Source organism: Lepisosteus platostomus, chromosome 14, assembly GCF_059453375.1.
Source record: "Lepisosteus platostomus isolate fLepPlt1 chromosome 14, fLepPlt1.hap1, whole genome shotgun sequence".
In the NCBI taxonomy this organism is placed as follows: domain Eukaryota; kingdom Metazoa; phylum Chordata; class Actinopteri; order Semionotiformes; family Lepisosteidae; genus Lepisosteus; species Lepisosteus platostomus.
In genome coordinates, this window is record NC_142624.1 from 4,311,324 (window position 1) to 4,325,460 (window position 14,137).

At 40.2% G+C, this 14,137-nt stretch overlaps 1 protein-coding gene across 1 annotated transcript; it reads right to left on the reverse strand.

Moving 5' to 3' along the window:
- Positions 1 to 374: 374 nt before the first annotated feature.
- Positions 375 to 12,786, reverse strand: cnppd1 (cyclin Pas1/PHO80 domain containing 1). Its single transcript, XM_088606629.1, has 8 exons — positions 12,612 to 12,786; positions 11,521 to 11,623; positions 10,904 to 10,985; positions 9,709 to 9,829; positions 8,978 to 9,106; positions 6,902 to 6,963; positions 5,015 to 5,132; positions 375 to 4,429 (listed from the first exon to the last, which is right to left on the reverse strand). The coding sequence occupies exons 1-8, from the start codon at positions 12,672 to 12,674 to the stop codon at positions 3,821 to 3,823; spliced, it is 1,287 nt and encodes a 428-aa protein (XP_088462755.1). The 5' UTR covers positions 12,675 to 12,786; the 3' UTR covers positions 375 to 3,820.
- Positions 12,787 to 14,137: the final 1,351 nt, after the last annotated feature.

Genomic DNA, 14,137 nt, shown 5'->3' on the forward strand with positions numbered 1-14,137 from the left:
CATCAGCTTTGGTTAGGAGGAACACCATCACTATCAATTCATTGCTGTAGGCTTTTCAATCCCAGTGTCCCTCCATACTTCCTAAAAAAATGCTGCCAATACAGATACTTGTACAATTAAGATCCATGTATATATATATAAATTGTATCTTACTCCATCACAGAATTTTCATCAACTTTGAAAAAATGTGATAGCTGACTTGTTCTGCTTGTCTCTGCACATAATATTGTGAAAAGTGTAAAAACAAATCCCAGGTCAAGTTTACGTTTGTTCATAGATGAAATTCAGAAGAGATATCTTTTTCTGCTGTATGCCCGTTAGTATTATCCACACTTTATCTTGTAACAAAAAGAACCAAATTAAAAGTCTCAAAATTAATTTAATCAAATTTATTTTAACAGTGAAGCATTATACAGAATTTTATACATTTTATGTTCTCCATAAGTTTAAGTAGTAAAAAAAAAATAACCTTGGAGCTCCTTTAAAGTCTCCCAGCAATGGTTTAAAAGCCTATTTTTGCCCATCACAAAAATGTAAATGTATACAGATGTCATGGCCAAACATACAAAATTGCATTGCACTGACAGCGAAAAGCCACACGCAGATGGTATTGACTATGGGTAGGAATATTTCCATCTTCGTTCAGTGCTTTTCAGAACAAGACAAGCAGTGAGAGGAAGAGTTGTGCAGGAAGTTCCTTCAACATTTTTGTTCTGGTTAGCAGATGGTTTTATCAGCACAGAACTAATCAGGCTCCACTTTGGTAATCCTGCATCTCAGACTGCAACCAGAAAATAATTCAATATCACTTACCAAGGTGTGACAGGAAATGCTCATAAAAAGAATTCTATAGAAAAAATAAAAGTGCAGTGCAACCCATATTCAACTTTCCAACATGTTCTCTTCTATGTTTCAACTCTTCTATGTTTCCATGCATTGTAAAGTTTATTAATGCACCTCAGTCCTGGCCTGAGCCAAGTCAGAATTCTGATGTTCTAAAAAATGTAAATATCAATTCAAATAAATGAAGTCTGATGTAAATTAAATGTTATAGACAGAATTGTCCCATGTTTTAAACAAAAAGGAAAATACTTCCCAAAATAAAATACTAACTGCTGCTGCATTTTGAAAAATAAAAGCATTGCACTGGATTCAACAGCTTTTACGTCACCATCCAATTCTGTTAATAATTTCTGCATAAGAAAGCTGTGTGTAAATAAAATACTGCTGATCTCTAAATGATAACACGCTAATTCCATTGTAACACACCACCTAAACAAAGTCATATAGTCACTGACTATGGGAGAAAAGTAAACTTAATACCACAAATGACTTTAAAATAACACAGGCCACAAAACTTAAAAAATGAGTCACTTGCCAGATCTTTTCATTTTCCACTTGCTATGTTTGTAAGGGTTAAAAATTTGGTAACGCTTTTAGATGCTCTCTGAATTCAGCAGTTATTCAGGAAGAAAAATCTGAAATGAGAAAACGGTATGTGTACTTGAATTCACTGTCCTCAAAAGAACTATCACCTAGAAATAGACAGGATTATATCCTATGTTCTAAGTCTTTAACTTCATGCAATGGGAACTGAATTCCTTAGGACTGAAAGGCTCCATCCTCAAAGCTCAGTTCCCTTATTTACTCATTCAGTGCAAAAACAAAATTAATATGCTGCACACTTCATGGAATATGTATGGAAAATCCACCAATTAAGACTTAGTTTGTATTACTTTGTGTAAAATTACTAAATCAGTGACAGGTGTTCAGAAGTTAAAGTATTTCAGTTTACACCTTCTGAGTATGCAGCTTCGCGTTTACAATAAGCCTAAGCCTGTTTCACTGTTAAATTAGCAATTTTATACATTTAAAGACAGCTGTTAAAAGAATGTAATGGAAATGTCCTATAGAAAATGTTAATTGGAGTCATACCGCTGAAAATAGAATCACACACACAAAAAAGTTTTCACGCAGTCTGTTATTTCCTGTTCAGATGCCTTTTTTTGCCCCTGTTTTTTAACTCCAAAAAGATGCAAGCGATAATTCAAAGAAGATTAAGTGTAGCCTAAGACAGTGTTGCACACAGGGGTAGTACTGACTTGTGCTTCTTGGCTGGACTATGGGAACAATACAGTATTAAAAATACTGATGCTGCACAGAACAGACAGTTACAGAACGTTGTCAACCAAACAAAATCCTTTTTCCTTTGAATAACCATGACAGTATTCAGAGAGCACAGAAGAAGGGCATACAGTAGTAGCAAGTGAAGCTGGTAACATCAATTCTTTGTTGTGAGAATGAACGTTTCGAATGTTGCACTCATGCGCAGCGTAACCACATCCTAAACGGATTCCAGCCTCTTCTGTAAACTCTTAATTAAGCATTAAAGCGCTTCACTTTGTAAATGAAAGCCAGACCTTCTCACACTTAGGAACTTTTCAAATAATTTACTTAAGACTCTACATCACAAAACAAGGAACAGAACCAGCACTCAGCATGGATACAGTGTTCCTCTTCTTCCTGCACTATATATTTACTTCAAAGTACGATTTGCTGGTTTCAAATCAGAAACCGCCACAGAGAACCTAGAGATGTAAAGCCTTTAGTCTGACATAGTGTATCCTGGTGCAGACGTGGATAATACCCCCAAATCCAAACTGTTTTAATAGTAGCCAAAAGCTGCACATTATGATACTCAAAGAAACCACTGTACTTATTACTGTATTACTGTATTACTGTACTTCTGAACTCATGCTCTTTATTTACCAGTTCCTAATTAAATAGGAGCATAAATTCTGGCTCAAACAAGAAAAGACCTTCAAAACTTCAGAAAACGTTCCCAAGACTCTAGCAAACTAGACACACACTCAGCATCTAAACCTTTCCCTAGACCCTTAAGAAAAAAACAAAACGTCATCGGGTCTCTCACTCCATTTAAGGATAAGAGAACTACTCTGCCACATACCCAAACCTTCTGCTATATTTAAGAGGATGGTAAATCAAAATGATATATTTTCAGAATAAAAGTCCAAGTTCAGGTATACAAAAAATAATACAATAAGCCCCAGAACATCTACAAACCTACAAAAAAATAGGTTTAGAATGGAATATTTTAGAATAATGGGGTAAATACCTTCATGGATTAATATGTACCAAATTCCTTACAAACAGTAGGACAGGTCATATTGGCATTTACTTTTGATTTATTTCGACCACATCTTAATACCATTTTCAGTTACAACTGACCTAGGAAATGTTTCTTTTTTGTAAAGATTAGAGGCACCCCGCCCCCAGTCACATCTTCAAGGCCGTTTTAAACGTTTTGTAAAAACAATTCTTTACTTTCCCGGGTGATTGTGAGAAAAAAATGTAAAAAGCCTCAAGTCGTCAGAAATCCACCAGAAACGTCAAGTTAAAAGGTGCGATGTGATCCAAACACACCGTGACAAATGCAGAATTGTTTAAATTAGGCATTTCTGTGCAGAACGTGACCACTTAGATGTGGAGAATCCGAAGATGAACAATTTTAAATACATCTATTTGCACTTAGAAATCTCTGTTATTGAAAGCGGACTGTTGACAAGCCTTCAAAGGCCCTTCAGCCGAGACTAAGTCTCTCATGGCCCCCCTGATCGTATCTTCACACATCCTGTCTCTCGTAAAATAGGAAATTTATTTACAGTCACCTTTGAAAAGTTAGGTTTGCAAACCGCGTTTTTTTATCAAACCACAAAAACGTGAAGACAAGAAAATTACAATTTTACAATTTTGTTCCCCCACCCCACCCCCCTAAGAGAGTGGGATAAAACAGCCATTTCTAACTGGGGAGAAGGAAGGTTTGGGCCTTTCCTAACGGTATCACAGTCTCTGGGAAACATCGAGGGATACTGAGGGAAAGGCTGAACAGAGGGTCAAGCACCCTCCTAAAAAGACCCCCGTCGCTCACAGAAAAGGCCGTCTGTGAGGTCCGTCCCAGCAGGCTGTGAGGAGGAGAGAAGCTTGATCCAGTGGTATTGGGCGTTCCACACTGAAGCATTAACCTGGAACCACTGGGGACGCCCAGGCAACCCGAGCAGTGAAGTCCAGGAGTGGTATTGTCAGGGACGGGCTGGGGGTCGGAGGAGTAGGAGAGAGAGGCGAGAAACGAGCCCCAGAAGCAGAGCGCGGTGGTGGCGGTGGCGGTGGCGGTGGCGGTCACGGCCTGGTGCCCATCCTGACCGTCGTTCCCCAAGACGCAGCAGCAGCAGCGAAGGGCGGAGGCAGGGGGCTGAGGCTGCTCCAGGCCGGGCCGCTCCCCCCGGGGGCCGAAGGCGCCTCCATCCGGCACGGGGAGGGTGTGGGAGCCGGTCAGCTGCTGCAGCACCGCAGAGGACGCGATCAGCCCAGCCACACTGGCGAGGTACACCAGCCCCAGCATACAGGCCAGCTGCGGGAGACCACACAGATCCACAAGGCTGAGTTTCCAGTCATTCCCAATCAATTCCAAACCCGGAGAGAAAAAAAACCCTCACCTCCTGCGGACAGGACCCAATAAAACGAGGGGTCCACATCAAGGTATTGTGGCCTAAAAGTGCACGAGATTAGGATTTCATCTATGTAACTACCTCGGGATATGAAAAAGAAGACAACAGGCCACTCCCAGGAAGCTATCATTGCACTAGAATCTGCATAACACCACTAAAAACTAAAAGTCAAAAACCAATACGAGTGGGAAGTACTAAATAAGCTGATATACATTCATTTGTATCAGAATAATCTCGTAAGAGAGCCCTTAACCCTAACTGCTCCAGGGGCGCCGTACAATGGCAGACCCTGCGCTCTGACCCCAAGCTTCTCTCCCTGTCTGTGTGTCTGTGTCTCCATGGAGAAAAGCTGGGGTATGCGAAAAGACGAATTCCTAATGCAAGAAATTGTACAGGGCTAATAAAGAAACAACAACAACAACAACAACAACAATAATAATAATATTATTATTATCTTAGCAGAACCGGTGACATGAAGGGCTCCTTACTTTGGTGAAGTGGAGATAGATGTTGACGAAAGCTTTCTGCCACACGGCCTGCTCCAGCAGGACACAAAGGTCGGTGTATGTAAACCAGCCTCTCTTCAAGCCCTGCTTCTGGGCGATGCTGGGGGGGGGCGACAAAAAGGTCAGCATTTTACAGACCGCGGTACCTGAGATAATAGCCCATACTTAACACAATATGTAGAGACGCACAAAATCCGGGAACCCATTGCAAACCACTCCAATAACAGGGGGCACGCCTAGCAAATGCGTGATAAAAAGGCGCACCAAGGTGACATATGGAAACAGGAATAATTCACATTGATTTTGCAGAACCTTTCCAACGGTATAGGTCTGCAGGCAAGTCAGCAAGAGTTGTAACTTAAAAATACCAATATAAGAGCTCATGGATCTGATGATCCCTCTAATTTTAGTACTTCTCTTTTGGTAACTGTGTTGGTACTGGATACAATACCTGTAAGTTACTTTTTTGTTATCTTGCACCAGACAAAAAACAACTGAAACATGTTTGACAGTGGTGTTAGTATTACAGCCCTGCTTACCTGGTTTCTATTCAAACCTCAGGTACAACTGTAATAAGGTTACAAGATACCTGACCGGTTTGGGCTGGGGGTAGTCCTGTTTGCACTGTAGTTTTTACATACAAGATAATCCAATGCAAATTCCCCTGTTATTTAGTTAAACACAGGGCAAGCCTGTACTTGCCAGGCTTCACTTCCTGAAAGATATCTGGTATCTATGAGCTTGTTCCTTTGAAAGCCGATTTTTCCTTTGAAATTCCTTATGCTGGTCACAATGAAATTATATAACCCCGTTGACTCTTGCAGCCTTGTGGATTTCTATTTAAGTGAAAACACTACCACACTGCGCATACATCTTATTTGTAGTGTCACACCACACACTGATGAATAGAACAGGCTTCAATGCATCACATTACTTAATCTAATTACTAAATATACTCTGGGTCCCCCCCCCCCAGTTTTCAGTTTTTTTTTAAATAAAGAAAAGATGCCATGCAAAAAGCAAAAAAGCAAAAAAGCAAAAAAGCAAAAAAGCAAAAAAGCAAAAACCTCCTGTTGCCTTAAGTATATTAATGATCTGATTCTAGTGGTTGCTTACAAATACAGAGGTGTTTCCCATGGCTTGAAAACAGCTACTAAATAGAACTTGCGGTTACAGTTTGGCAAAATGTAGTTGTACGGGATGGAATGTGTACACTAGCTGATATTAACATACAGGAACTGTTTCAATCAAGAGACAAGCCTATTTATTAGATATTATCTATTAGCACTACTAATGCAGCTACTGTCAGAATGATAGTAGGTCACGGGTAACATTTGAAATACAGGATCATCTAAATTTTAACGAAAATGCACACATCAGAAGGCAACAAGATACAATGGGTGGGCAGTACAGCATGTTGCATGCTGGCTCTTGAATACATGATACAGGGCCAAAAATATTTAAAAAGGGAATAACATTGGCATGAAGTACATATCAAACTACAGCAAAATGCCAAGCACAAAACACAGCAGTGCAGAACATATCATCCATCATTATTAGTACATTCATCTGCATTTCACACAGGTTAATATGGGTCTCCATTTCTAGCCAGGAAATACGTAACTTCTGTGCCCAAACTATTATCTTCCATTAACTGGCTGCTGAGAAATAGGTCATCCAAAAACTGACTTACATACTTATATACTACATGTTAATCATTGATTTTGGGATTGTCATATGAGATCAGGGTACAGATTATTCAAATTTTACGGCGAATTATTGTGAATTCTGGCCTGTTACAGGACAGTTAATAAGATCACACGGGTCAGAATCGATGCAACAGAGAACACACAATTTGAACATGCCTACCTCGTTTCTAGCTGGCTTAAAATATCAAAGAATTCGCTTGGTTCAGCATAAAGGCTCCAGTCCTGCAAACAGAAGTCACACCAATTAGTAAGCAGCACAGTTTTCTTGGGAAAATAGCAGCAGATTTATTTATGATGAAACATCTGTCAGCAAATGAATGATTAAAATATAAAACAAATTAAAAGAATCTATGTAAAAACTTCAAGCTTATTGGGAGAGAGTGGGTACAGCTTCCAAACTACCCTTGTGGATTGTTCCTTTATGAAAATCAAAAATTCAAAGCACCAGCATGATACGCGAGATGATGTTCTTTGATACTAACTTGCCACTACTGGTTTGACTGTCTTACTGTTGGTGGTCTCTGTCTGAAAAGTAAGTGCTAACTTAAAATGGCTGACAACAATTCAGATTAAACAGAAAGAATAGGTGCATAACTCTTAAAGATGCACAGGTTTTCTGTCTGATTTGCCAGGAGGTGGAATCAGACAGCTTGGCGAGATCAAACTTCATTTCTTCACCCAGCCAATTCTAAACACCGTAGCAAAAAGAGATCAGTTCAGTTAGAAGTTAATCATGGGCCGTGCGGTGGCTCTGTGGCTAAGGATCTGCGCCTGTGGCTGGAAGGTTGCCAGTTCAAATCCCGCGGCTGGCAGAGGAATCCTACTCCGTTGGGCCCCTGAGCAAGGCTCTTAACCCCACCGTATAAATGGCTGACCCTGCGCCCTGACCCCCAGCTTGCTCTCCATGAGACACACAGACAGGTATGGGAAAAAACAGAAATTGTATATGGCCAATAAAGTGATCTTATCTTATCTGAAAAAGGACTGCAGAGAGCCATCAACGACAGAAGGGCTCCACCTGAAATGTATACAGAGTTTGCTTGTCCTCTCTGTTCCCTGCCATCAAACATTTTGACATTTTCTTTAATGTCATGCCTTGGTGCTTAGAGCCGAGAACTCAAGTTATTTGACGATTAATCATGTCGGAATTCTTGTAGGAAGCAACTAACCAGGTGTACCGATTCACATACTGAGTCACATCCGCGTGTGAAGCTGCTGCTGTAGCCCACCTGACTAAGATATTTTTGTCTCTGACAACTGCAAGATGTTATTATCTTGGAAACAGATCTTTCTTTTGAAGATTCTTAGCTATCAGCTGCAACACACATTCTCTACCCACTACATCAAACTCATCTCTTTTCATTCCAAGTCACAAAGTTAATTCAGGCAGGCCCACCTCTTAGTTTATTTGATTTTTATAATAGGTTATATATCTATATCTCTATATTTATTGGTCTTTGATCACTCATGCAGAGATTAACACATTAGAAAGTCCAGGATTTACACTGGAATATGCTGCTATATTTTCACATTTATTTGGTTACAATGGATAACTGTCATCGTTAAATGATGTTCTGCTGATAAATATGTGCATATTTTCGACATGGAGGTTCTGAGCATTCAATTAGTACAGTATCCTGTGATCTTCCAAATTGAAAGAGATGATATCTTCCTCATATTGAACAACAGAAGTGCACAACGGTGTAACATTCCACCAACGTACTGACCTTGAACGTCGCATAAAATTATATGACTTTCTAGACGGCAAATGAGAAAAACATTGTTTTAAATATCAAAACAATACTACAGGAATGTGTAAAATTATAGCACTCGGGCATCAAATCTATACAGTAAGCAGGTATGAGAATTAAGATGAGAGACAATTTTACATGTTAATAATAGGAAGATCACAGGGCAGACACACTCACACCAAGGCCAAGTAACCCACCACTATGTCTTTGGACTGTGGAAGGGAAACTCAAACCAACCTGGGGAGAACATACAAACTCCACACAGATAACACCCCAGGCCAGGGACTGAACCCAGGGGCCCAGGGACGCAAAGCAGCAATGCTAACCACTGCAGCAACAAAAAGATTATACATCTGTAAACATATATTCTTCAGAATCCTACCGCATATCAATAAAATCCCCAAAACATCTGCCTGTTGTGTCAATCATGGTAAAGGTCGTTTTCACTTTAAAATGCAGGCTGAAGGACAATGAAATGTGCTTACAATGGCCTTGAGGAAGTTCATTTCCAGCTTGTTCACTGTTTGGACATCCAGTTTCCCTGCAGCTCCCCATTCGTCATTGAAAACCTCCTCCTCCTCTCCTTCATCATACAGGTACTTACTGGCAACCATCTGAAGGCAGACACACACACACAACTGATCGATTTCAATTCATCGGGTAACCCGTTAATTTAGCTGTTTTCCTCTAAAAATGCAGAAAGAAAAACTAAATCAAAAATCAAAAGCACCAGCACGATACACGAGATGATGTTCTTTGATACTAACTTGCCAGTACTGGTTTGACTGTCTTACAGTTGATGGTCTGTCTGAAAAGTAAATGCTAACATAAAACAGCTGAGCCCAATTTATATTAGAAAGAACACACGCATAACTCCTAAGGATGCACAGGTTTTCAATATGTGAAAATAAACTGTCTGGTTAAAATAAACTTAGGTTTCCCTGCTGGCCCATGGTCATCCATACCTGGAAAGAGCTTTCGTTTACAGTACAAATGAGCACTACTGAGCAGTCACCGACAATCCAATTTGAGCAGAGATACAAATATTTAATTCTGTAAACATAATGATATGCATTTAATTTACACCTTCACAAATTTTTTGATTAGATGTGATTCTTATCATGTGATATTTGATATGTGATTATATGCCTCAAATATAAAAAGTACACTTGTAAACACTTCGCCCATGCCAGTCTCTTAACAGTCGTTTACGTACCATGGAGATCAGGAAGAGGTCAGAGGAGGAGATCTGTTGCAGGTAGTCAGGGTTTCTGTGTCTCAGTCTTTCAATGTAAACCAGAGCTAGCATCATTGCGCAAGGAGAAATACAAGCTTCCCTAAACAAGCAAGAAACATTGACATAAAATTCAACAAACATCAACTAAAGCTATTAGCCACCCCTTGTACATATTAGCTTGACTGTAATAAGCAGGAATAAGTTGGTGAAATATTTTTCGCGATAAATAAACATACCAAATTAAATATCATTTCTTCAAATCTATCTACTATAATTTCTGGTCAGTTTAAGGTTTAATGAGCCCCAATGTTATGTAAGCAAGTAGTGCCGACATCAGTAAACACTGCCTCTGTGAAAATGGAGCTAGATTGCAAGCATGCTTTGCAAGAATTAATGTGGTAAACTGGAAAGCAAGCTGTTCAGTGATATGATCTGCACTGTAACTGGAGGGGCATCTATTTTCAGATGCTTTACATTACTGCAGAGAGCATTTACCACACATACCCTACAACCTGAAGCTTGAACAGCCCAGCCTTACAGTATGTAGTCCTACCTCCACTGAGCACGTAAAGCTTTATTTAAAAAAATGAAACGGGAGAGGACAGAGGGCAAGACCACAAATCAGAGTCCAACTAGTCTGCAATGCAGTTTGATCTATTTCTGTTTCTAAAGCACTTTACGCACTATGGCAAATGTTGGACGTTGCAACCTGGCTTTAAGAAACCGACACAGAGAAAACAAGTTAAAATAATGTTAATACCTCTCTGCTTTCGTAGCACAAATCATACAAAGATAACATCTTGAATGAATGAAGCTGTCATGCAACTGGAATCCTACCTCTTTACCTTCATGACTTTAAATCTAAAAATGTTTTACATTATTGCTTATAGCTGCTGAGGCAAAATGATAAGCTTCCTTCACATTTCCGTCTTCTCACCCATAAAAATGATTGTTTGCCGTGTCTAAATGAACATCGAGTGCACTAAGCACAAAATATTTACACCCAGTCCTATGGTCATCATGAGAGACATTCCAAGATTATTGCAAAAATAACAAATCACTCTTTTACAATCAACTTTCAAGGAACTTTCAGTTTATCTGCAACCTTCTTTTCCCCTCCTGGGTCTGGTGCACACAATACTGCTGGTGCAAAAAAATTTAGGGAAAAACTAACCGTGCCACATGTGCTGCGTATTTCTTCTGAAGTTTGCGGATCGGACTCGGAGCAGATTTCTGAAGCAGTTCAACGGCGATATCTAAATGAAGAAAATCGAAAAAGAAAAAAAACAAAACAGATTTGTGAAGATTTGTGAAGGTTGTAAAAGGCTTATGCCTCACTCTTCATTGGGCAAAACCAAAATGTTAACTAATAAAATGAGCAGCATCATACAAGTGTTCCTGTCTGCCCCAGATTGATCAAGTTTATTAAAATCAATGAATGCAGTGGAGATTAATCTTGCAATCCTTATTAAGCGCTCTGGAAAAGTATAAATGCAATGAATGCTTTTATGCAACGTTCCTGGATACATACTGTATATTGTCTAATAATGGAACCATTTGCAAATCAAATTTATGTTTAAAGTTTTTTTCACTGCACAAATACCCATGGTACCTTTTAGAATCAGAATTGACTAGCTCAAGTTCCAGATCTAGAAGGATTACCTACTGAAATTCTAATCTGAATTTACTGACAACACAATCAGTCTGTCACAGGTCTGTAAAAAGGAATACAAAGCTAAGACAATTCCTGCAGATTATTAATCAGTTTTTCTTTTAAATCAGCCAACCTACCAGTAACAGGACATGAAAGGGCATCAAAAGCACAGTCTTTATCCAGTCCATAGTACAACCTCTTCCGAACCCGTTCAGAGAGCTTCTGATGGCTAGGAAGGAACTAGAAAAAAAAAAACAGATTTGTGTGAAATTGAACTATTTTAATGGAAACCCTTTTGCGCAAATGAGTAATGAAATGGCGATCACATTCAGCTGTGCTAAGAATGAAAAAAACAAACAAACAAACAAGGGAGAACTCCACTTCTTTTAAATGAAATGCTTCCTTGTAAATAAACAAGAATAAGCTAAGTTATTATGATCTCGAAATGGAATTTTTAGTAAGTTTTAAGTAAGTTTTGCTTTAACAAAAGCTAGCTCATAAAGCATTTAATAAAAAAGTATAATACACGCAAGAACCGAGTTCACTATAGGATTTATAGTAAGATACTTTAGGAACAAAAGTACGGTTAAGACTTAAGACTTAAGACGCAAGGAACAGAGCTGACAACGCTACGCTTGTGATGACAGCACCCCGAATGATGCACAAAAGAAGGGAGTGACGGACAAATCATTTAATCCGCGCCCGTCGCTGAGGCCTTCAAACAGGCCAGGATAAAGCCGCGGGGTCGAGTGGTACGCGCAGCCGTGATCCAGTGCTCCGAGCTGCCGTGCGCCTCATGAAAACAAACCGCGAACTCTGGTATTTGCGAATGGCACCCCAACCGTTTATCGAGAACCGTCATTTTTGTGAGCACGGGATGATAAGCAGTCAGATCTAAGTGAAAAAAAGTGAACGTGTGCGCTTAACTGAAAACTTTTTTGTCACTTTTTCCCGGACTAACGACATACCATATAACTTATTTGCTTACAGTATGTGCATGTGATGACACTGTTACCAGGTAGCTGCGGCAAATCAATAGATAAAACACATTTCTTAAAACGTGTACTTAATTACTATAAATGCAAACACTTCATTCGGAACAGAGCAGAAGTCGCAGACATTTAAGGAAGTACAGGACAGGTGACTAGATAAGTCAGTCAAGGGCAGGACTCTTCGAAAGACATGACAGCAGGTTTTACAGCAATAAGAAAGAGATAAACGATCATACCGTGAACTCCTGGAAGTCAGAAAAAGAAAACGTCCTCTCATCAAACAAATCTTCAAAATCCATTTTTTGTTTTCAAGGAGACAACATGAAAACCCCCCGACAAACTGCGACGCTCACACCGCGCTGCCCTGCTCTAGGAAGACCCCCGGCTTCCTGATTCCAGTCTATAAAGACAGCGTCCCCTTACGACCACACCGTGTTACTGCAAAGTTGTGTAATGCGCAGGGGTCTCGCAAAAACAGCAGCGAGTTATCCTTAAAAACAGCAGTACGGTGAAAACGGCTGTTGAAGGGATATTGCTATTTAGCACCTTTAAAAAAAATATGCCGATCGCACGGATAAAGACAATACACAAAAGGTGTCAGTGGTGCCTTTATAGTTTCAATTCGTATAAGAAAGCGCCGGACGCACTCTGGTGGACAACCGTAATGTTAAAGCCCGATGACATTCAGTGTTATTTTTCACCGCCGTCTGTTAGCTTGTGTTATAATTATAATAATAATTGCTTACACTTATATAGCGCTTTTCTGGACACTCCACTCAAAGCGCTCCACAGGTAATGGGGATCCCCTCCACCACCACCAGTGTGCAGCCCCACCTGGATGAAGCGACGTCAGCCATAGTGCGCCAGAACGCTCACCACACACCAGCTCTCAGTGGGGAGGAGAGCAGAGTGATGAAGCCAATTCATAGATGGGGATTATTAGGAGGCCATGATTGGTAAGGGCCAATGGAAAATTTGGCCAGGACGCCGGGGTTACACACCTACTCTTTTCGAGAAACACCCTGGGATTTTTAATGACCACAGAGAGTCAGGACCTCGGTTTTACGTCTCATCCGAAGGACAGCGCCTGTTTACAGTGTAGTGTCCCCCATCACTATACTGGGGCATTAGGACCCACATGGAGCACAGGGTGAGCGCCCCCTGCTGGCCCCACTAACACCTCTTCCAGCAGCAGCCTTAGCTTTCCCAGGAGGTCTCCCATCCAGGTACTGACCAGGCTCACACCTGCTGAGACTCAGTGGGTTGCTAGTTGTGAGTTATGCTATTGCTTCTCAGTACGTACTTCATTACGACGTCGTTTGAATAGCTCGACTCACGTTATAAACCAATTCTTCTACGTGGTAAATCTCAAGATTGTCATCTTTTTTCATTGTTTTCAAAGTTTGTTTTGCCATAAATCTTAATGACCAAGAAACGTTAATAACCTGCTAATGGGGAGGTAACAGGTCAGTCGAGTTCTCAATCATATGTTACAAGACAGACACGAGTCGTGTTAAGTTAAAATACAGTGAGCGTGATTGTTTTCATTCTTTAGGTAGTTTGGCATTTTAAAGGCTTTTCAGAATAATGCCTGCCAACACCGAACATGTCTAATTTCATTTCTTAAGAACCACAGATGAGTTGAGGACATGCAGGTCATTAGGCCCATTTGGTAGTTGGCAGCTGATTGATCCAAATGATCTCATCCAGCAGTTTTTCTTGAACGAAACTTGGGTATCAGCTTTAACAATAAGCCTGTCTG